This window comes from Mirounga leonina, unplaced genomic scaffold (genome assembly GCF_011800145.1).
Source record: "Mirounga leonina isolate KUSES-001 unplaced genomic scaffold, KU_Mleo_1.0 Mir_101595, whole genome shotgun sequence".
Taxonomy (NCBI): Eukaryota; Metazoa; Chordata; class Mammalia; order Carnivora; family Phocidae; genus Mirounga; species Mirounga leonina.
Genome location: NW_023270158.1, coordinates 5,294,602 through 5,318,119, shown reverse-complemented (window position 1 = coordinate 5,318,119; position 23,518 = coordinate 5,294,602). Strand labels below are relative to the sequence as shown.

General features: G+C 48.3%; 1 protein-coding gene across 5 annotated transcripts in view; it reads left to right on the top strand.

The window, feature by feature from the left end:
• Positions 1-23,518, top strand: part of SH3KBP1 (SH3 domain containing kinase binding protein 1) — a 335,649-nt gene that overhangs the window by 277,069 nt on the left and 35,062 nt on the right. For all 5 annotated transcript variants that reach the window (XM_035000518.1, XM_035000513.1, XM_035000502.1 and 2 more), the window contains 3 exons: positions 3,896-3,947; positions 7,517-7,597; positions 10,244-10,403. In XM_035000518.1, the coding sequence (XP_034856409.1) occupies positions 3,896-3,947; positions 7,517-7,597; positions 10,244-10,403 (293 nt within the window). The remainder of the gene's footprint in view (positions 1-3,895; positions 3,948-7,516; positions 7,598-10,243; positions 10,404-23,518) is intronic.

Genomic DNA, 23,518 nt, shown 5'->3' with positions numbered 1-23,518 from the left:
TTCCCGCCAGGGAGGCCAGTTGAGCCAGCTGATGAGCTCTTTGCCTGGGACTGGCTGGGCTTGCCAAACAAAGGGCAGAGTCAGCTCTGAAATCCATCAGCAGGAAGTAAGACTTGCCTTCCTGCTGTCTTCACTCCAGAACATTCAGATCTATTTCCTTCCTGGTAATAATGGTAAGAGATCAGATCTAGTTAACGTATCCTTTGAAGGACGGTGTTTGCTTCTGTGTCCAAGCCAACGACTCGACACAGGCAGATGCACACGCAGGCGCACACAGGCGTGTACACCCTGCATATGGGAAGCCTGGGGGACGCATTCTGCACTCCTAGAAATCAGAAAATGTTGGCTCATTGATGTTGTTAGGAACATTTTCATGTTGGCTCTTCATGAATTGCCACAGTCTGGATGGACATTGAGGGATGTGAGTTCTGGGCCCTCTTTGGCCACCACCCAGCGGTTGACCCAGCCCCTCTGGGCCTCAGTCTCCTCAGTATAGAGGGGACCCTGTGATCACTCGTAGCTCTAACATCCTCTGTTAGTTCTAGCATTGATCTGCAAATCAAGCGGGCTGAAGCCATCTGAATTTGGATCTGGAGTGTTACATTTCCACTATGGAGGGAGGGATAAAGAGAAGAAATAGAACAAGTGCCTCTAAAAATTCATGACTTAAAATAACTCGCCTGAGTTGAAAGGGTGTTTCTGACTGCACACCTGTGGCACCAGAAGGCGTTGGGCTACTGCTTAACCTGGAGACCCCCTCCGTGCTATTTCCTTGGTCCGGTCACAATTGGACATTTTGGGGAAAACCGACTAAGCGACGTGCTTGCGTCTTTTGATTTAAGAATCATGAATGCCTGTGCTGAAGTCTTTCCTGTCAGGTTTTGCTACAGATTTTCCCAGCCTGCCTTCTCAGTTCTCCCTGCCCCGTCCTTCCTGTTGCATTTAAAGAGGAAAATCCCTGTAGGCCCCCGTGCAATCTTCTCTTAATCACTTGGGGGGCAGTCTGGAGCTGCACGGAACCCTGGCCCTGGTTTTTGTTTAGAATTACTTTCAAAGACCTCTTCTTTGAAAATGTGACATCATTTCTCATCTAAGGAGGCCAGAAGGCTAAGTTTGAGGGCATCAGAGAGTGAAGTCAGTCGAAGGGGGAAAAAAAAAAAAAAACGAACCCAGGACAACCTGTAAACCCGTTCTGCCCATAAGCAAAGCTGGCCTGCAGCCACTGCTGATCAAGCCCGGTGGGTGCAAGACACACAGCACAGAGTGTTTCCTCCTTTCAGAACTGCCCCCACCTGCCTCCGCTACCACCGGGGCTCCTCACGACACCTCACACCTCTGCCTCCTGCCTCTGCCACAGTCAAGCACACACTTGCCATGACCACGCTTGTCACACGCTGTCTCTTAACCTAACACTTCCCGTCCTCTCTCTCGGTGCCCCTCTGCCCTGCCCGGTCACATTCTGTCAGTCTACCCCATGCCAAATCTGACACAACACTGAGGGATTTTTTTCCTTTGCACAGTAATCTTGGAAAACATGATGACTTGTAATTGTCTTTTTTTATTTGGGGCCCTGTGGTTTGAGGCAAGGTCGCTGGGGGAACAGGCTCGGCAAGGGGAGGCTCATGTGAAATTGGTTATAAAATGTTTCAAGCGAGCAGGAAGTGAGCAAGACATCCACTGGGTGGGCATCGTTGGGGCTTGGCCAGGAAGAACTAGGCCACAGGGTGCTGTCTGTGAATCAGAAGTTACTCTGATCCTGAGGTAAAGGAAGGTTAGTTGGCAGAGTTTCAACAATAACTTCATTAGGTAAACACACATCTGTCCCAGCTAATTTATACAAGGACAGAGAAGGGAGGCAGAAAAAGGAAGAAGTTGGAGTGGAGAGCTGGAAGGGGCTGGCAGACGGGAAAGGGCCTTTCGCCAGTGGTTGGCCTGTGTGCAGGGGGAGGTGGCCCTTAGAGCATCTTTCTTTCTCTTTTTTATAATGAAGTTAGTCTGTACTCGGATAGGCAGTACCGAAACATATTAAGAAGGAAACACACACACCCACACATGCCCATAATCCTACACTAGTCAGGTATCACACTATAAATTTATTCCTTTCCAGTCTTTTTCTCTTTCTGTATATTTTGTAACGTAGTTGATTGGAGCTCAGACTATAGCTACAATTTGATACCCGTATTTTCTCCCCCCCCACACTTTCACATGACACAGTTCCCTGTGCTTGCGTACACACTGTGTGTGGTGTATGGCCGTGTGGTGGGCTGTGTTGCGGATGCTCTCTGGCAAGGCGGGTCCTTCACAGTGGTTAAGAGCAGACCTGTGGGCCAGACAGCATGGGGCTGGGCTCCCAGCCCCCACCCTATTTAATAGCCTGGTGACTTGGGGAAATGGCTTCATCTCTTTAAGCCTCAATTACTTCATCTGCAAAAGGGGCATAATAAGATCACTACTTCTAGGCTTGTCGCAAAGATTCAACAGGGGCAGTGCTTCCTGACTCCCTCTGCGTATGAAACCACCTCCTCTCAAGAGGGAGGTAATACCACTGCCATTTTACAGATGAGAAGCTTTAGCTGGGTCAGTTCACTTGCCCAGTGTCCACGGCTAAGAATTGAAAGAGCCAGCCTTTGTAATCAGTCAGGCTCTGAAACCCCACCTCTCAGCCACCACACTACACTACTTACTCCAGGTAACTTGGCCACGTCACCCAGCTACTGAAGAGCAGAGGTGACATGTCACAGAATCCAGAGCCTACATGCTGTGATGCCTCCTGAGAAAGTTCTAGTACTAGAGCACAGGAGGAAATGATTTCAAGTAAAACCCGGAGAATATGAGACCCATAAAGAACTTTCTCAGGAGGCACCGGTGGGCCCCAGCGGGTAGGGGCCGGGGACTGCTGCGTGCTTTGGCTGGTCCTTGCGGTAATGTCAGAATGGTTCATTTCCAGAGTGCAGGAGAGAGTCTCTGGAGCTGTTTAAAGTCACTGGTGTGTGATGCCCAGAGAGGGTCAGGAGAAGCATCAGCAGCAACATGGATCAGATTCTCAAATCCTCCTGTTTCCATCTTTCCTGAATGATGTTGATGTTGAGATGGTTCTCTCCTCACCTCTGGCTCCCCTCTCCAAGTACGGTGGCCATGAATTGTGCCCTGGCTGGATTCTTGGCCCCTGAATCATTTGCCAAGTGCAGCTTGACCATCTTCCTCCTACAGTCAATCCTGTGTGAGCAAGGAGAGGCCCTGGAACCGGTTGCATAGCTGCCTCGTCACCCACAGACTGACAGGCTGGGAGAGAAAAACAGACCACAGCCAACATGCAAAAATAATGCTCCATTCCACTTTCCAGGGTACAACTGGTCTGCGGGGGGCCTCGCGAATGGCCTGCCAGCCTTGGGGTCCGAAGGGGCTGAAGGTTTAGAACCCGCTGACTCCCAGCCACAGCATCCCCTTGGCCTGCTTTTGCTGAAGGTCCCCTGTCCAGAGCAGATCTGATTTCGAGCTGTCCCAATGACTCTCCTGAATCACTTGGTTATTCAGCAGATTAAATCTTAATTGCAAATGCGGTTTCGGTGTAGGAGGACCATTGTGCTTGCTGGTTTCAGGCCATTTTTGCTGAGCCGTGCTTTTCCAGAAGGCTGTTACAAATTTAGAAAGGGGGAAATGGTATTTCATTTGTCCATCAGAGTTTTGTTTTGCAGACTGAATTTATTTTAGTGTTGGCTTAAAGGTGCCAAAACCTGACATCCCCGGAGAGAGAATTACCCAGTTTTTTGGAGAGCTCCTCTGGGCTGTCCAAACTACATCTAGAAAACAATGTCTATGGTCCTTGTGTGACAGGCCAACAATCTCGTTGGCTTGCCAACAATCTCATGTGTTATCATTTTGATTCATTTTTCAGAGACCCAAGAAGCCGCCTCCTCCGTCCGCTCCTGTCATCAAGCAAGGGGCAGGTAATGTGCTTCTGTTCTGGACACAACGTGTGTTTCTCTGTGTGTATTTACAGCACCCTCAGTAGAGCTCAGGGTTCTTAGGTTCAAATGCCACGGATCACCAAGTTGGGAAGTTACCACTTGGTCTCAACAGGCAGATTTTAAATATACTGCTGTTTTTCCTAAAAATTAAGCATATCATTAAAATGTATCCCTGGGTAGACACTGGGGAGGGTATGTGCTCTGGTAAGCACTGTGAATTGTGCAAGACTGTTGAATCTCAGATCTGTACCTCTGAAACAAATAATGCAATATATGTCAAGAAAAAAAAAAAAAGAAGAAAAAGAAGAAGGTAGCAGGAGGGGAAGAATGAAGCGGGGGAAATCGGAGGGGTAGACGAACCATGAGAGACGATGGACTCTGAAAAACAAACAGGGTTCTGGAGGGGAGGGGGGGTGGGAGGATGGGTTAGCCTGGTGGTGGGTATTGAGGAGGGCACATTCTGCATGGAGCACTGGGTGTTATGCACAAGCAATGAATCATGGAACACTACATCTAAAATTAATGATGTATGGGGATTAACATAAGAATAAAAAAAAAATGTATCCCTGGTACAGTGAAAAAATCTAGCCTCCCAGGTGAATGACCAGAAACACTTTGCTTTGGAGTAAACCAGTTTTGTTTTTTTTTTTTTTCTGTTGTATTTTTTATATTTCTGATCAACTGCTTTTGAGGAAAGAAGAACTTAATTGTCCTGCTTTGCCCACACCCACCTAATCTCAAGGGTCAGCTTAGGGAGGATTGCTTCCCACGGGTCATAGCCTCACCACGCATGTACAGTGGTGCTGAATTTTTAACCAAAAAAAAAAAGAATGTGTGGTTAACCAAAATTTGTACTTACTTCACTTACACCCCCCCAACAAAAAATGTTATTCTAGCAATAAATACTTTTCCTCGTGATACTTTTTTCATCTTAAAAAGAGTCCAGTTCACTTTTTCTGTGTAGTTCAAACATTAAGGTTGAATAATATAGGAAGATGTGATGTGGCTGGACATTTGGTAACTCATTGCGCACAGGGTTCTCATACCTAAAAATGATCATTCATATTTCCCCATAGAGCTCCTCTTTATAATTGTTAAGAACTAATTATGGGGAGAAATTCCTCCATGAATAACTAGTTAAGTGGCATTTTAACAAATTAACAACTAAAACAGAAGAAGAGTAGGGGTATTTTTAGTTCCGCACATGAATAACTGTGATATTTCTATAGCATTTAAAGTATGAATAAATTTCCGGATTGGTTTATTCACAAATTTATTAAGGAGTGATTTTTTTTTAAGGTTTTTTTTAGCCCACCGAGTTGAGGGGGAAATCAGCTTGACCCCAAATTCCTTTCCCATTCCCTTTAGGATAGTTGAGAATTACGAAGATTAAGACCCGAAATGATGTGTTAATTACATCTCCTGCTCCGCCCCCATTGTCGTTTGCATTGAGCAGTTTAGTTTTGCCACCTAGTGGTTCACACCGGATCAATATTTTGTTGTGCTGAAATTAAAGCTGGCTGTTGTTTTGCTTTTCTCTGACAACCCTTTTCCTGGAGGCCTTGGTGATGGATTACAGACCAAGGAGATGAGCTGAGTGGCCCAAGGCTCAAGAAGCCTAGAATGTAACTAGGATTGGATTCTTCATGGTAGTAGGATCTGTCAGTTCCTCCTGCATCGCTAGGGATGATAAGGAACATCTTTGTTATCATTAGAAGCCTAGACTGTAGCATGCTAGGCAAATTCTTTTCCTTTTAAAGCAATTTTATGAAAGGTTATGCTGGATCTCTGTGGGGCAGAGCAAGATGGCATTTAATTTTCCTAGATTCCTACTGCTCATTTATCCTGCTGAATGATCCTGGGAATTGCTCTGTGACAGGGAGGTAGATACTTGTATTTTCCCTATCATCAGCTTTCCTCGTGTTTGATTATTTGACAAAAAAAAAAAAAAAACAGATATGGAATTGACAGAAATTAGATACAGTGTTTAATTTGTAGTGAGTCATTAAGGAGATTTTGGTAAAGTGTGTTCAGTGGATTTTTTTTTTTTTTTTTTTTTTAGTTCTTTTGGCTTCTGATGCTATGAAATTGAGATTTTATTTTATTTTTAAAGATTTTATTTATTTATTTGACAGAGAGATAGAGAGAGAGCACAAGTAGGCAGAAAGGCAGGCAGAGGGAGAGGGAGAAGCAGGTTTCCTGCCAAGCAGGGAGCCTGATGCGGGGCTTGATCCCAGGACCCTGGGATCATGACCTGAACCGAAGGCAGACGCTTAACCGACTGAGCCACCCAGGCGCCCCTGAAATTGAGATTTTAGTACCAAGCACCATCCGTAGGGATGGACAGTAAGGAATTCGTCGAGCACTCAAGCAAGTCCCTAGGTGTGAGGAGTACTTGTGATTGGTTTTATGCTTTAGCTATTTTCCAAGTGTTCTTATGCACCTGAGGCCACGAGCACTGCTGAAGACCCCAGGTGAGGAGGGAGCAGCTGCAGTCGACACGGCCATGTGGGTGTATCTGGGGAAATGTCATATGTAATGTTTGAGGGATTCAGGCGTAGATTGACTGGACTGAGGGAGAGCCACAGATCTTCTTTGTACATCCCTCCACTTAAAAATAGGCTCTAGTTACTATTGCTGCATAACAAACCAACCCAAACCTGGTGGCAGAAAATAAGGATATTCTTATGCCCACGACTTCTGGGGTCAGGAATTTGAACAGGGCCTGGCCAGGACATCTTGTCTCTCTGCTCCTTGATATTTGGGACCTCAGCTGAGAATGCTGTCCAGCAGAGGCTGGAGGACCCACTTTGGAGATGGCTGCTTTGCTTTCATGTCTTCGCTTCCCTTGGCAAGAGTGGCTGGAGGGCTGGCTCAGTGGGGGCCGTAGGCCAGAGTGTCTACACATGGCCTCTTCAGGAGGCCTCAGGGTTCTGGACTTCTCACATGGAGGTTCAGTATTCCAGAAAATAAAGCATAAGTGACACAGTCTTTTATGACACAGCCTTGGAAATTATATGGTATCATATTGGCCCCTGGTTGAAGCAGTCACAAGCCTACCCACATTCCAGACAGGGGACATAGACCTCCCCTCTTAATGGGAAGGGTAGCAAACAATTTGAGGCCATATTTTAAAACTGCTACAACATAGACTCCAGGTCCCTGTGAAATTTCTTCTTATTTGTAGAGCAATAGCCAGTGACCCGTTATTTGTATATTTTGGTGATTGACTTGTTTATACATATTTTCCACCCACACCCAGTGATTTCCTGTTTTGATGTCTAAGGAAGTCAGATTTAAATATCAGAAAACATTAATGGATTTCTTGTAAATTAAGGATGTATAGGCAGGCAAACTTAATGACAAAGGCCAGAAATGGCTTCTGCTGTTTCTAAGCGGCTTCTATTTGCCAGGCAATACCAGCGCTCAGCTTAGGGGGAGAAAAGTCTATTGACTTTGCTGTACCTGATAAATATTTAAAATGCTGGTGTGTCTAATAAATGGATAGAGAAAATATGTTCTGATCACTGTTATCCTTTCCCCCTTAGGTACCACTGAGAGAAAACATGAAATTAAAAAGATACCTCCTGAAAGACCAGAAACGCTTCCAAACAGAACAGAAGAGAAAGGTATGAAATCAAGTCTTCCCTGGTACTGATCAAGCAGCAGGAGACAAAGCGGCAGTCATAGGGCTGATTACCCACAGAGTTTGGTTTTTGGGGGGAATATGGTGATTATAGTTTTATTTTGGTTGCTTTTAAGTATCCCATTTCTAAGGAAATAGGAGAGAGGGTTATGTGGTGCCTCTTTGGGCCAGAATTCCTCACCAAATGTAAAACGACGAGCCTGGTCTCTTCACACATTGGGGTTCTTCCATCCCGGTCTTCTTGCCATTGCCGCCCTCCCTACACCAGGGGCATCCTGAAGTCAGGGTGCCGACCGGAAGTTTCCCAAGGGCCTGGATGTATTCGCCACAGTTTCCATCCCGCCCTCTCCCATGCCTCGTGCCCCAGGGCGCTTATTAACTGTTCTCGGGTCGATGTGACTGAGAGAAATTCCCATCCGGACAAATGAAAGCCATCATCCTCGGCCACTGCTGGACTTTGGACTCTGGCTACTACGTCACAGACACATGTCACGGTCAGGAGTATCACCTAAAGGGAAGTAGCTTCTCCTGTCTCACACAGTCAGCTTTACAAATGTGGTTGACTCCTACTGTTCTGAGTCTGTCGCCCAAAGAAATCTACACGCTGTGGAAGGACTCATTTTGTTAGGTGTCTAAGATTTGATTGATCACACATTTTACGGGAAAAGTGCTTTGTTATTGTTATGAGCAGGAGGCAGAGCAAATCCCATTTTAAAAAGCAGTTATTTGGAAGTCACAAGAGAAATGCAGAATTAATGCATGTAATTATTTGGAGGTGCTCCTGGGTGGCCTCATGAAATTTTATTGTGAAATTTAATATTTTTTATCAGCCTGCCAAAAGTTTTACCAACATTGCCAGCTCTTAAGAAGTTATATCTCTTTTCTCTCACAGTGAATACTTAACATTTGAGTTGTGGAACCTCATTGAAAGGCCAGGTCTGTGTCCCAGAGCAGTGTGTGTGTGTGTGTGTGTGTGTGTGTGTGTGTGTGTGTGTGACACAAACAGCCCTTTGAGGAGAATGTGTGCTGCGACATAACCAAACACTGCCCCCTGTCCACACGGAGGACACAGGACTAGTTTCTGGCTGACAGCCAGGCTCCGTCATAAGGACACTTCCAGCTCTGTTCCGTGCTGACTAACATAAGGACTCGGTTTACATGTGAACAACTGCCCTAGTCGGCTGGCCAAGTGGCCACACACTTCTGGTTCCTTCCACTCCTATGGTTCCTTGTTCAGTGCCACAGTGGGTCTGGAAGGCAGAAACCCTGGTCAGAAGCAACGGGAGCCAAGAGAGCCAGCCCCACCCTGAGACTTGGCCTCCCTGTGAGGTGGGCACAAACCCCCCTCCCATTTGTTCTGCACACTGCCAGAGAGCCCCCCCAGTCCCTCCCAGCAGGAGGAATCTCCCCTCCTTTGCATTTCAGCCAAGCCCTTCCTCCTCTGGTCCCCGTGGACAGTAAACGAGTTCCTAGGATCCCTGGATGGAGCAGATTCCCCTACTGAAGTGCGGGGATGAGCACAGTGATATCTGTATAGCAACTGGTGGGCTTTTTAACGCTTTGCCAATCAGCCAGGGCACCTGAGCAATATGAGTGTGTGTTTGCAAGCAAAACGTGTTCAGAGTTTCAGCTTACAAGTGAACATAGGGAACCTGCCTGTCCTCCAGTGGGCAGCTCTCTGAAGTTCCATCTTTATAAAGAAGAATGTGGATGCGTGCTTTTTACACTACACGTGGGGCAAGGCTACTTGGGGGCGGAAAACATGAAGCTGTCAGCCACGCCACTGCTCAGTTGGCCACCAGATCTGACTTCAACTTCATTCTAATAGCTGACTCCAAAAACCCTTAGAAACCAAATACCTGTGAAACCCTAGTTTAACTGTGCACAAAAAGAATCCAGAATTAGTTCTTTGTTCCTGGAAATGCCCCCCCCCCTTTTACTGGCTCATGGCCCTTTACACAGGCTGACCTGAGAGACATCAGGCCTCTTGCCTCCTCACACCCAGTCCTATGGGTCCTTGACCAAACTCATCAACCATTTGCTGAGCACCTGCTATGCGCCAGGCACCAGGTAGGATCTAGAGAGATGACCAGACGTGGGCTCTGCCCTGGGGGGCTGATGGCCTACAGGCTCCGCCAGGCATGCACACCCCCAGAAAGTAGCCAAGTGGAGCCCGTTTATAAAGGGCTGCTTTTCTGGGCTCAGGTGAGGAAGTAAGATAGTCTGCCTCCGAGGGTGGTTTCGGCTGTTGAGAAGGGAATGTGACTGGGTCACCATTCAGCCAAGCCGATGAGTAGGATCACGATGAGCCTGGGAAAGGATCAGCAGGAGTTCACCCAAGGGTGGGCAGTGGCCAGAAGGGCCCTCCAGGCCAGCACGGGCAAAGGCCAATGGTGGGCTGCAGCTGTGGAGGGGTTTTTCCTAACTTGACAAAAAGTAAACAAGGCTCTAAAAATACATAAATAAATAAAAATTAAACAAAACAAACGGTGCTCCTCACCCTCCACCTTCACCTTTGCAGGCAGCATCAGTGATTTTTTTTAAAACAGGAAACGAGCCATCTGCCCCTGAGTGTCACTTACACTAGATCTCTCTGTCTTCTCTATGCTTTTTAAACAATGACTTAAAGAAAGACCAGAGAGAGAGCCAAAACTGGATTTACAGAAGCCCACCGTTCCTGCCATACCACCCAAAAAGCCGCGGCCACCCAAGACCAATTCTCTCAGCAGACCGGGTGCGTTGCCCCCCAGGAGGCCTGAACGACCAGTGGGTCCCCTGACCCACACCAGGTACTGCTCTGCTCTTGCCACTGGGGGTGGGTGAGGGTTGGCCGTGCAACACAGGAGAGGGGCCTCGAGTGCGGCCAGCTGAGGGAGGGGGGGACAAAGCTGCCCTTCCACCTTCTAGCAAAGCTGTCTCAAGACTCCGGCTGCTTCTGTTCTTACTCCTGTGCTTGGGCAGAAGTGGGTGCGAGGCTGGGAGGCGCAGTGCGGGTTTTAGAATGAGCAGATGGGGATCAGGTATCCAGCATGTAGGCTCTGCTCACACGGAGGGATTTTCCCCGCACTTCTTTAGGGCACACCAGCTGCCCCCTACACTGGAAATGCGGGTATCCCACCCCCCCATCCCCTGGATGTCCCCCTGGCCTCGGGTGTGCACATCGCACTGGGCGCTCCATGCCCTGACCCTCTCCCTGCTGTGTGGTGCCTCTTTCCCCAGCCCCAGGCTCCCTTGGCCCCGGACTGCACAGCCCTCTTGTGGAACCGAGGACCCGGCATGGCAGATACTGTCTTAGTGTACATGTCTCCGAACTATGAGACCCTCAAAGGCAGGGGACGTGCTTTGTTCAGGCAGTAGTTCTGAGGGGTGCCTGGCACAACTCACATTTGTTCACTGGCTGGCTGGGCACACGTGTCAGGAACGGGGAGTCAGGTTGGACGTTGTGCTTCCAGACCCGAGCTGCCCACCATGGAGCAAAGAAGTGTTGTGTTCTCTCCACGAGTTAATTGCCAGAACTTTCTACTGTCACGTGTGTGGTATGTGTGTTGGTGTCATACACCAGAGCAAGCTGTCGGCCTGGAGGTCTTCACATGTACCTGTCAACACACAGTCACTCACCAGATTTTTGTTCTTTTGAGCCAAGTTTGCATGGTGAGAGTCACATGGGGCTTCAGCGCCCTCCTGTTGGAGTCAGGCAGGCTTCCTGGTTTGCATCTCATCTTGCCTCATATGTGTGCGGGCCTCAGAATGTCACTGCCCCTCTCCACCTCACTTTTTCTGTCTATAAACTGAGGATGATGATGGAATGCACCCAAAAGGATGGAACAAGATAACTCCCAAGTGTACAACCCCATGCTTGTAAATCAGCATTAGTTTCACTGTCATTTATATTTTTTTAAGATTTTATTTTTAAGTAATCTCTATACCCAATGTGGGGCACCTTTCCTTCTTAGGAAACAATGTTTAAATCGGGGTAAATACACATAACATAAAATTGACCGTCATAACCATTGGTAAGTGTACAGTTTAGTGACATCAACCACCTGCGTTCATCCGTAGACCTCTTTTCATCTTACAAAACTGAAACTCTATACCCATTAAGCACTAACTCCCCAAAAACTTCACTGCTAATAGCCTATTGTTGACCAGAAGCTTTACCGATGTAAAGAGTCGATTAACACAGTTCATACGTTCTATATATTATAGACTGTATTCTTACAATAAAGTCAGCCATAGAAAAGAAAACATTATTAAGAAAATCATAAGGAAGAGAAAATAGATTTCCAGTTCTGGCCTGTATTCATTGAAAAAAATCCACGTATAAGTGGACCCGCACTGTTGAAACCGGTGTCGTTCAAGGGTCAACTGTACTTTTTATGTGTGTGAACTTGACCCCTCTAGATGCCTCATGTAACTGGAGCCATATAGTGTTTGTCTGTTTATGACTGCTGATTTCACTTACCCTGATGGCCCCAAGGTTCATCTATGTGGTAGCATGACTCATTCACTCTTAATAAAAACACCACCACCACCCTTGCCCAAATATAGGGCCGGGTAGCCCTGTGAGTGGTTGAGCCATGGCAGAATCCCCGCCGGCCGTGGTGGATGCACCTCAGCCCACGCGCAGGAGGCCGGCTGCCCAGCTGAACACGCAGCCAGTGACCTCAGTGCGGGCCAGCCCATTGGAGTGGCAGCTGGATCGCCTGCGTCGTTCTGCAGGCATCTCCCAAGGTCCAGACAACTGCCCCCACGTGATGGCCCGTGGGGAGACTAATGGGACCAGGGCCACTGTTGAGCGGGTCAGGCCCTACACGTCGTGCCCTATTCTGCCGACAGGTAGAAGGCTGTGTGCACATGCACACGACAGGACCACGTGACAGCCCCAGTGACCTCAGCCCAGGCCTCAGTAGCATGGTTGGTCCAGAAGCTAGCACTCCAGAAGAAAACCGTTATGTGAACCTAAGTGCCTCTGAAGAGAATGTGAGCCACACAGAGAGACGGGAGAGCAGAGGTTGCGCATCGCTTTGTGGTGCCTGAAAGGGGAAAGGAAGGCACGCTCTGCCAAATTTTGTTAGTCTTCCAGGGGCTACAGACGTTTCCCTTAAGTTAGTAACAATTTCCAGAATATTCCTGTTGTTCTAATCTGATCTGAAGAGAAGTGCAAATCCAATGGCCTCTTTGCCTTCGAAGGTTGTTCTCAACCCTCTCATTGTGGGATAGGTACAGGTTTTGTGAGGCCCCAGTTGGACCTGAATGCAAGGGGGAGGTGAAGTGTAACTGGGACCTTCTGGACTCACAGAAGCCCCCGTCGCTTCTCTCCTCTGCCTAGCTCTTCTCTGCCTCCAGCTCTCCCCCATCATCCACTTGTCTGTTAGAGGTATGGATCGCTGGGGAAGATGCGTGAGGAGGGCTGTGTGCATAGAAGCCAGTGGGAAATGTAACTGTTCTTCATGTGGGTAGCCTTCCACTCACTCCGTGGTGGCCCAGCCCCCAGGGCACTGGGTTTGCTGAAAGGGGACAAGGGAGGAGAGTGCCTGACTTTCTTCCTGACAATCCTAGGAAGTGACAGACCCAGGCAGGGCTGGGAGCATCTGGGGGGCCAGTACCTCCTTTGGCCACTTGCTCAGCCAGTTGAAGGGAGAACAGTGCCTGCTCTAACGTGGTGGTTCTCAAATTCGAGCATGGGTCAGAATCACCTGGAGACCATGTTCAAACAGATAGCTGGACCCCACCCCCATGGTTGCTGCCTTGGTAGGTCTGGGGTTGGACCTGGGAACTTACATTTCCATCAGGCTCCCAGGTTGTAATCCCCACGCTGCTGGCCCATGTCCACACTGTAAGAACCCCCGGTCTAGATTCTCCCAAGCTTTTGACAGTGCCCTCCCCTTCCCTGGCTGCCTCTCATGCACCTGTTAATGCTCCCCGAATTCAGAGCCCACTTAACACACCCAGCTTCTGGAAGCCTTCCCTTATTTCTCAGGATTGCTCTCTCTTCCAAATGCCTGACACCCCATGTTTAGCCTAGTGTGGGGCCCCATGCTGTGCCACTTGGGATGCTCACACCCCCGGACTCCTTTACCAGATTTAAAGCAGATCAAGAGTGTGTTTTGTCATCTCCACATGCTTTACAGGGTTGAGCATATGGTAGTGGCTCATTTAACACACTTGTTGAATGCCATGGTTCCTACAAAGGGAGGGAGGTGCCAGGGCTTACATTTTGTTCACTTTTGCCTCTCCCATCATCCTTCCCAGGCCCTGTACAAGTTCTGTAGCATGTGCGTCTCATGTTCTGCGTCACCTAGCGTGCCATGGATTCCAACATTACAAAATTGAAGAAGATCACAGAAAGGCTTAGTATTTCTCAATACCTCATGCACTTCATATTTTTTGCTAAGCAGTTACATTGGACAACCAACCCATATATTGGTTTATGAACTTGTTGTGTTCTGCCCAATTAGTTGAGGTAGGAATGTTAACAGCATTCAAACAGTTTTGTGTCATTGGTCCTCCAGAGAGAAAGTATTGTCTACTGTAGGAAGCCAAATCATCTCTAGGATTGGCCTGACCAGATGGCTGGACAGAGAGTTGAACACATGGACACACAGTCATTATTTGTCATACTTATAGGGAACTAGGCATTGCCACTCTAGCTGGAGCGTCTGGGCTTGTGCTTGTTCTCACCAGCCAGAAACTTGCTGCCAAATGTGGCTTCCAGAAGAGATTGGTTTCTTTCCATTTAAATAGGAAGTAGTATCTTGTAGAATAAAGAAATACATAAGTTTAGGAAGAAGGGAGTCATTTTTAGATACATTCACGTAACAGAAATGTATTGAGGGGCCACGGTGTGCAAGGTACTGTTCTGGATCTCACTAATGCTGGGGCTCAGCAGCGGATCAGTTTCCAAGAATCACATCTGGGAGAAGTAGAATGACACCTGTGCACAATTTTGTGTCCAGTCTGAGCAAGTGGAAGCATGCCATTAACATACTTACCCACTGGTAAGAATATTCTTCCAATTTCCAGAAAGTAAGTTAAGATGGAATTTTAACAGGAAAAAAAAGACTGTTTTAAAAAAAATTTTAGTACCAGAGTTGATTTAAAAATCGAATGCTGGGGACGCCAGGGTGGTTCAGCAGGTGAAGTGTCCGACTCTTGATTTCGACTCAGGTCATGACCTTAGGGTCGTGGGATCGAGCCCCACATCGAGATTGAGCCCCGCTTCAAGCTCTGCCCTGGGCGTGGAGCCTGCTAAGATAATCTCTCTCCCTCTCCCTTTGCCCCTCCCCCTGCCTCTCTCTCTCTAAAAAAAAAAAAAAAAAAAAAAAATTGGATGATAGGAGATTCTACTAGGCCCTAAGTGCCTCCTTCATTTGAAGGTCTGCGCCTCGGCGATACCTTCGTTATTATTTCCCAGTGTGCGAAGCCAGAGTGCTCGTCTTGTCCAGCCCACCATGCATCCAAGGCGGTGGTGGTGCGACAAACATTCTGTCTATCCACATTTTTACACTTGAGAAAATGGAGGCTCAAAAGTATAGAGCCTACTCACTTGTTCTGATATTTGATCATAAAAATATTTCAATCGACAGAACATACCTAAACCTTTTTGTATGTGTGTGTACACATACACATGAACATGTAATGTTATATGTCCAATAATGTGTATTATCGATGTACTGAATATGGGTCCAGAAACCTGTGAAACTTGGGAGAGGGTCCAAAAGGAAAAAAGAAGAAAAAATCCAAGGAAATGCTGGAGAGAAGCAGGTTGCTCTGAGCTCCATTAATTATAAGCAGTGGGAGGCTGCGAGCCAGAAACCTGAGGGGCAGGGCAGGTATGTGCCTTCAAAAGAATAAACCCAACAGGGCAAGAGGAAGAAGCAGGCTAGAACAGGTTTGTTAATCCTCCCAAACATAAATACCCCAATTTGTAATATTTTCTTCATTTTCTTCCCAAATAGCAGGGAAGCTGGAGCAGAAACTTTGTTCTGAGTTGCCAGGGAGTTTTGGCCATTGTCTGCTCTCCCGCGTACAGCACGGAGCCACATGTACTCTCAAAGTAGAGGGGGCAGGTGACTGGCGGGGGGGGGGGAGGGGGAGGCTGAGGGGGCTGGTGCTCCAGGGGCCTTGAGTGGTAGACAGGAGGTCTGGGGTGGAGGGGCAGGACGTGAAGCTGAAAGGCATAAGGAGGAGGTGGGGTGAGTGAGCATAGAGTGGGAAAAGCCGATGGCCAGAAGAAGAGATGTTGGTCACAAAGGGGAGGTGTGCGCTCACAACTTCAGAGGCGCAGTAGGTCTGAAGATGAACTTAACCACAGAGAGAGGGGCCATGGACCTGGGTGACTGAGGATGAACGAAGGTCATAAGAACTGAAGGGACCAGGGGAAGGAGGCGCTGGCTTTGGGGATGGATTGCCCACGTGGCTGTCATAGGCTCAGGAAGATGGCAAGAGCCAGAGTGAGGCGAGGCTGATGTTCTAGAAGCCGGTGCCCTCCCAGATGAATGTCAGTGTATTCTGGGAGTTGAAGACAGGCAGTAAGTGATTAGAAGGATTCCACAGTCAGGGTGGTAGTGGGCCATTCGGAGAGGAGGTCCTGGATTTGGCAGCGGGGGGGGGGGGGTTGGTATTGTGACTCAAGCATCCCGGAGGGCACCGTGCATTGACTTCAGATGTGGAGGCATGTGTTGGAGGAGGGATTTCAGTGAGAAGGCGGGCATTTGGGTCTTGGACACCAGGCTGTGGGCAGGAGACTTGGTGACTTCCCAGACCTGAGCCACCCAGAGATGGCTCTCGCTTTAAATGTCAACCCACAAGGTACTTTTCCTGGGAAGAGCTGGAGGCTGCACCACAGAAACTGAAACGCCAGGTCCAGTGGGAGAGGACAGTGGAATTGCAAGGTTTTTACTTGTAATGAAGATGGAGGCTGGATTTCAGAGACACACGGGGAGGTAAGAGGCAGCTGAGCTCTGAGACATTTGAGCTTGAGGCAAAGATTAAGTAAACATTTATATGCCAAACATCAACTCGGTGCTTAGGGAAGGGCAGATGTCTCTCTTGAGACCAATTTACCCACACGGAAGTTCATTTTTCTTTAGATTTACACAGGCAGCCCGGCTGCTCCAGCCCCTGGGATTACAACTGAACAGGAAATAAGCTTCCAGTCCCGATGGCTCTGTAAGGGGTGTGGCCCCCATGCCTACCACAAGAAGGCATTTACAAAGACCTCTTTGCTCTTACTAGGTATAAACCAATCAATCAATTAATCAAAAAGGAGGCAGAGAAAGGTAGCTGGCACATCCAAATTCTCCCTAAGCAGGGAGGTAAAATGTGCACTTGGGCGCTTAGGCCATCATTTTGAGTGTGGATTAATCAAGTATTCGAAATGCCTTTTCAAAGAGTCCTAGTGGGTCATCACGTGGTGTTGGAGTGTTTCCCTTCTTTTCCATAAATCAGGACCCAGCCGTGTCTTTGGAGAATTTAGGAGAGAGATCTTGGCTGGTAGTTACAGAGGTGGGTGTCACTGGCTCATGGATGGTAATTCCAAGCGGGGAATGGTCCCTCCGGGAGACTATAGAGAAAGAAGAGGAGAATGGAGCCAACAGTGGGGAAAATCGTTATTTATAGGGCGGAGGAAGAATGAGGAGCCTTCAGAAAGGGTAGATGGTGTAGGATGTCATGGAAGCCAGATGAAAGGGATATGGAGCAACTATAGAATGGGTGGGTCTCACACCTCAGCGTGTGCTAGAATCACCTGGAAGCTACATAGATCGCTATTCCCCAAAATGTCTAATTCACTAGCTCTGGGTTAAGGCCTGAGAATCTGCATTTCTAGCACAGCGGGAGCTTGCTCCCGCTGCTGCTGCTGCCGCCGGTTAGCTGACCCTGCTGTGAGGACGCCACCATAGTGTGCACCCCGGAGACTGAAGGGCACCCACGGGCTTTGGTCACTAGTGTTGGTCCTAGTGCTCCCAGTCCAGGAGTTTCTATACAGTGGTTGGTAGCAAGAGACAGAGTTGGCGTGAATTGAAGAGAGAATGGGCAGGTGGCCAAGCTTATGTAGACTTGGCTTGTGAGAAACTTGGCTATGGAAAAAAGATGAAAAATGGGGGCTTATAGATGGGTTCAGTGATGAGAGAAGAGAGAGAGAGTGTGTGGGGGGGGGGGCGGTTATCATCCATTCATTACAGATATTCATCAAGTACCTATATTTCTGGCCAGGCCTTCTTCTAGGTAGTGGTTAACTGTGGTAACCAGGCTAGACTTGGCTCCTGCCCATCCATTGCTCTGGAGCCAGGCAGACTAGGGCCGATACCCCACACCTCTACTTCCTTACCTGCTGACTTTGGGCAAGGTGTGCGCCTCCCTGAGTCTCAGTTTCTGCCTCTGCACAATGGTAGAGCGAGGCCTGCCTTGCCCAGGTGTGCAAATTTAAACAAGCTGCTGCACTTCAGGCCCCTGACTCTGCCTGGCGTTGAGAGGCCCTCACCAAATCCATGCATGCTTCTTTTCCTCCCTTGAGATGCTCACTGGGTGACCTTGGTGGGAGAGGGCTTTCCACATGGTGACAAGCAGGTCATGTGCTGGAGCCCTGAGGGAGGGAGGAAACATGGACACTCTCAGACAGCACATCAGGAGGTCTCTAGGGGGTGGAAGCATGAGCAACCTCCCCCAGAAGCAGCTAGAGATTCAAAAGAAGTCAGGACTCAGGGAAGGCCGTGCCTGAGGGAGGAAAGTTAATTTATGGAGCAGGGGAATCCCATATGGCACAGGGGAAAATACCTTTCACACTGTAGGGCTGTCCGCATTCTTTGCTGACCTCATTTCATTTGTATGTATACCCTTCTCTCTTCCTTCCACCCACTCCTAAAATGAAAATGTTTTCCTGCCATGAGAACCAACAGTGGTGACAGGGTTTAGCCCCAGCCCAGACGCCCTGGGCACTGAGGCACACTGACTGTCCTGCCAGTGATGGTCCAAATCAGGCAAGGGACCAGTGGGGGACCGAACACCTCACACAGGCCCAGTAGGTTGGGTCATACAATGCTTTTTCCCTGGGCTATTTCTTTGAACACTCTTCCCTCAAGTGGCACCTCACAAACTCTTCTGAGTTGCATGATGATGAGTTCCCCCTCTTCTTGGCATCTTTAAAGCCCCTTGCCCCTCTGAGATGCCCAACTGTGGATTTGCAGATGAGGGCTGCAAGGTCATCCTCCTTTTGCCTTTTGGGGGTTGTGGGTTTGTGCTCTGGATGGGCTCTGGAGGGAGGCCCGTTCCCATACACACTTGCAGAGTCTGCACAGAGAACAGAAATTTGGAGGGGAATTGAGTGGGCGATGTCCCATTACCTTCCACTGTGTCTTCACCACCTATAAATAGCCAGCCTTGTTTGTGCTCATCCAAACAGGGACGCGGTGCAAGGGGATAGCTGCCAGGAAAACCACTCTAGTGCCAGCTTCTTGCTCCCCTGGCCTTGCCTGGGCTGTCCCACTTATTTAAATAGGAAGTTCTCAGTCAAAAGTGCCTGTGATTCCTGGGACATCTTTGGCCACCAGGTGGATATGTACGGACTCGGCAGATATCAGCAGCGCCTTTGGATCCTTATTTCTCAGAAAGGGGAAGGAGCCTCCTCCTGCCCTCCCGCCAATGATCGAAGGAAACTGGGCTTACCGCTGTTACAGTTTTGTCCTCTCCAGATGGAAGGATTCTATCTCCCCGGGCAATGACATCCCAGGGCAGAACTCTCCCTGAAGGACTAGCTTCACATCTGCTACCTTTACAGATGGGTGGAGTCCTCTTACAGTTGCTTATTGGAGAGAGGAGAAAATCTCTGGAAGCCTAAAGCATGTGCATGGGGATACGAATTTTGATTATTGCCATCCCAAGTGTGGTGGGCAAAGATCGGACTGGACGTCAGGAAGCTTCCATCTGGTTTCAGCTCTGCCACTAACTAGCTGCATGGCCCTGGGCACGTAACTCCCGTCCTTGGAACGAAGACCCTTGTCTGTAGTAAAGTAGGGGCTTGAGCTGGGTAACACGTACCCAGTTTTAGCAGTCAGAGCCTAAGTGTGATGTCACAAGCAGGCAGGCAGGGAGCGGTCACTTCCTTTGGCCTTGCTTCCCTGATGCACAGTTGGACCAGGACAAGGGGGGTACACAATCAGATGGGGTAGTTTCACATTAGAAGGGGCAAGATAACAAGGCTGTGGAATTGGAACAAGAAAGAAGACAGGGTAACTCGCATCATTTCCCTAGGATCTTCACGTAGACATCTGCCATCGTCCAAATGTGTTGACACCTCCCGAGTGGGATGAAAGCTGGAAACCAAACAGAGGATTTGCAGGGTGCTCCTCAGTTTCCTGAGCATGAGGACAGGCCACTTCTGTTTCCTCTCCTTTCCTTTCCTTCTCAGCTTTTTTTCTTCGCCCTACAACAATTTTTAGGCAGTTAGAACCCAAACATTTACATCAAGGTAATAGATCCTTGCGAGAGTGGGCAGGAGGTCTGCTAGAAAGAGTCCTCACCTGGACTCGGGATCTTTTGTTCCGTAGGGATCTATGGATTCCCTCTTTTCCCCTTCAGCCCCACTCACCTCCCAAAGGGTCCTGGGTCTCCTGGGTGTGGCATTCGGTTACTGCTATCAGTGCTGCCGTTCGTTTGTTTATTTGCTGATTTGCTTGCCTCGGCCTCCTACGCACTTCGACACATTTTCCGGGCCACATGTCTTGGCTTAACTGTCCCAACTTGGGCTAAATTGGGCCATGCCACTGGCTGAGCTCGTGTTCTCCAGGGATGCACATGGTGCATCTTCCACAGTTCCGACTGGACACGCCCCGTCTCATGTCTTGGGTCTGAGCAGCCAGAGCGGGCACCTCTGGGCCAGCTGAGTGTGTGATCTTTGTTTATTAGGAGCACTTTTTAAGTTGGGGAGCAAAGGCAGTTTACCCAACCGGCAGCGAGCTGCAACGACACAGGCTGCCCGGCATTCTCGGTGACTCACCATCCCCATGACCAGGAGACTGAGTGAAGCGGCTTTGAGAAGCGGTCAAGAGTGTGGGCTCTGGAGTCAAAGTTAATAGGTTCAAATCCAGACCCTGCTGTCCTACTACTTTAATGACCTTTTGTTAGCTAGTGACTTAATGTCACTGAGCCTCCGTTTCCGGACCTATATAATGAAAATAAAGGGCATCACAGGTGGGGTTCTCCAGGAAGCAGGCCCCGAGGCAGCATTTCGTATGCAAGCTCTGCTTCAGGGTTTAGTGCCCGTGGAAGGGAGAACGGAGCAGCACTGGGCTGAGGGAGAAGTCAGGGTGTGATACTGGCTCACCAAAGCCTTGGCCGACTCCACAGGGAGCGGCTGAAATGGCCCGTCTGAGTTATCCTGCGTTGGGCTGAACTGGCCACGATTTTTATAGTGTCGAGAGTGGGCTGCCCTAGAAAGGATTTGCCTTGGCCGAGGAGGCTCTCTGTAACTGAGGTGGTCCCTGGAGAGGCCACCGGTGCTCCCAGCAGCAGGGGCAACCAGCCCCTCACCAAAGGGGGCTCTGGGCAGCGTGGTTCCGTGTCCACCATGCAGAGCAGATACTCGAAGGGGTGGATGTGACAATTGAATAACGGACAAAAGGCGCTTATCCTGGTGCCTGGCCCCTGATAGGCAGTCAGTAGGCAGTAGCTGTTGCTCTTCTTCCCATGCGATTGTAGGTTCCAACTATTCCTGCTGGTGTCCTTGAGCTAGTCCGCCCATTGTCTGCAATTTAGGCTCCCTGTCCAGTAGAGCAAGGAGACTTCGCTGCCAGTTCCCTGTTCAAGTCATGCGTTTCAAGGGTCCGTAACCAAAACTGCTGAGAAAAATACAAGACAAGAGCATTGTTTTGATTGAAAAATCAGAAAGAAGTAAGGGCAACCTTGTTCTGGTATCTTCGGATATATGGTGATATGCCTGCTTTCTTTTATTTTCTCCTTTTATTCAGCAGCTGTGGGCATAGAAACTCACCAGACATAAACCTTCTCGGGAGCTAGTAAATTCCAAAAGGACTGGATTTTTCTTTTCTCATTGAATTTAGTAACATCCTTTTTGCCAAAATGGAACCCATGTGGTGGGCCGACTGGAGGAGAGCAGAGACCATCCAGGGCTGCAGCCTCATTGGGTGTCAGCTACTCCAAGCATGTGCTTTGGAGAATTTCAGAAATTCTGGTATTTTTCAGAACTGAAATTCATTAGCATTGTTGTAAGAGTCTATAAATACAGTGAAAAGCATTTACAAATAGACATTGTAAAATGCTTCCACACCCACAGTCTGAACACTGTCAAAACACCAGCTGCAGCTTCCTTACTTGGAAGGATCAGAACCTTTTTTAAACGACACCTACTGTGTTTTCAAAATAGGCTTGCTTCTGGCCCTGTATAGAAGATAATTTCAGCCGAAAACCTGTGTCTGGCTCTTGGCATGCGGGATCAGGGCTCAGAAAGATGGGGGGATCCTAAGCTCCTTCCTATCAGAATGCACCTGGCGCTTTAGCATCTGGGGACAGGTCGCTCGGGGATGGGACTTCTTCTTTCCTCAGGTGGCCCCTCACGGCTTGGGCCTCTCGGTCTAGGATTTGTAACTCCACACACCCCCACCTGGTTCCCGGGTGAGCTCCAGGTGTGGTCCCAGGTGATCACTGGGGCACCTGTGGTCGGGGAGGTTCTTCCAGGAGAGTTTGTAGGCAAGGGCCAGACAATCTCACCTTTGACCTTGGCAATATTGTTGGGGAGAAAGGAGAGGGAACATAAGCTGCCTGAATTGTATGAGTCTCTGTTGTTGAACGTGAACTTTAATGAAGGAAAAATTTTTACCTCTAGTCTTATCCCAGAAACAACTACTGTTAACATTTTGGACTGTTTCTTTCCCATCTTTTTTCCTACATATGATTTGGTTTGTTTTTCACTGGTTTTACATAGTTAGGATTATACTGAATGTCCTCCAGCTTTGGGGGGAAAAATTGTGTCTATTATACAAATACATAATGCATTCCCCTTTAAGGACAAAGGCAAATGTTCATGAATTCCACAAGTGTTTTTGAGCCCCTGCCTGGTACCAGGGGCTGAGCTGGGTGCTAGAAATAACCCATCACACTGCCCAGGAATAGTCACTGTAAATATTCTTCCAGTCTTGAAAGAAATAATAATCTCTCTTCCTAATACCTAAGCAGGGCATGTGGGTGTATGTACACAGAGAGTAGGGCACTTTTAACTTGTCTCTGTCCTTTGCCACTGTAACATCAGCCTTTGTCCTTCCTGTCATCATGTGTTTCTAAGTATCATTTTCATGGCTGTATAAAAGTCCATCAAATATAGGTTAATAACCTGTTCCCCTCTTTATGAAAGAGTCTAGTTTCAGTTTTTCTTTATTACAAATAACACTGTGGTAAACATATTGATCTTGCAAAACCCCCTTGGGCATTTCAGGCAATTTCTTTAGCATAGCCTCCCAGAACTGGGCCAAAGCAGATGCCCATTTTAAATGCTATTGATATACACCCTATTCTTAGAAATTACTTCTTTTTACCCTGAACCATTCCCCAAAGGCTTTGTGGTAACTTTGCAAAATGCATCTACAAGAATAAAATAGTTGAGAGTGACAGTAAGGGGGCAAATAAAGGTAGAAAAGTAATACGGCCCAGGATAAGACAAGCATAATAATGAGCAGTAGGGTTCTCTACAGTCCATTCAAGATAGGCTCCCAGTTGACTGGAAGCTTCTGGCTGTCAAATCAAAGAGGGACGTGGCAGCTGCAAGATGCACAGTTACCGAAATGCATGAATAAACCACATGTTCAGAAGCAGCCGAGCTGAGCTCTTCTGAGATACAGATCATTAACGGCTACATAAAGCTCCTTCTCCCACCAACACCCCCTCGGATTCCGTC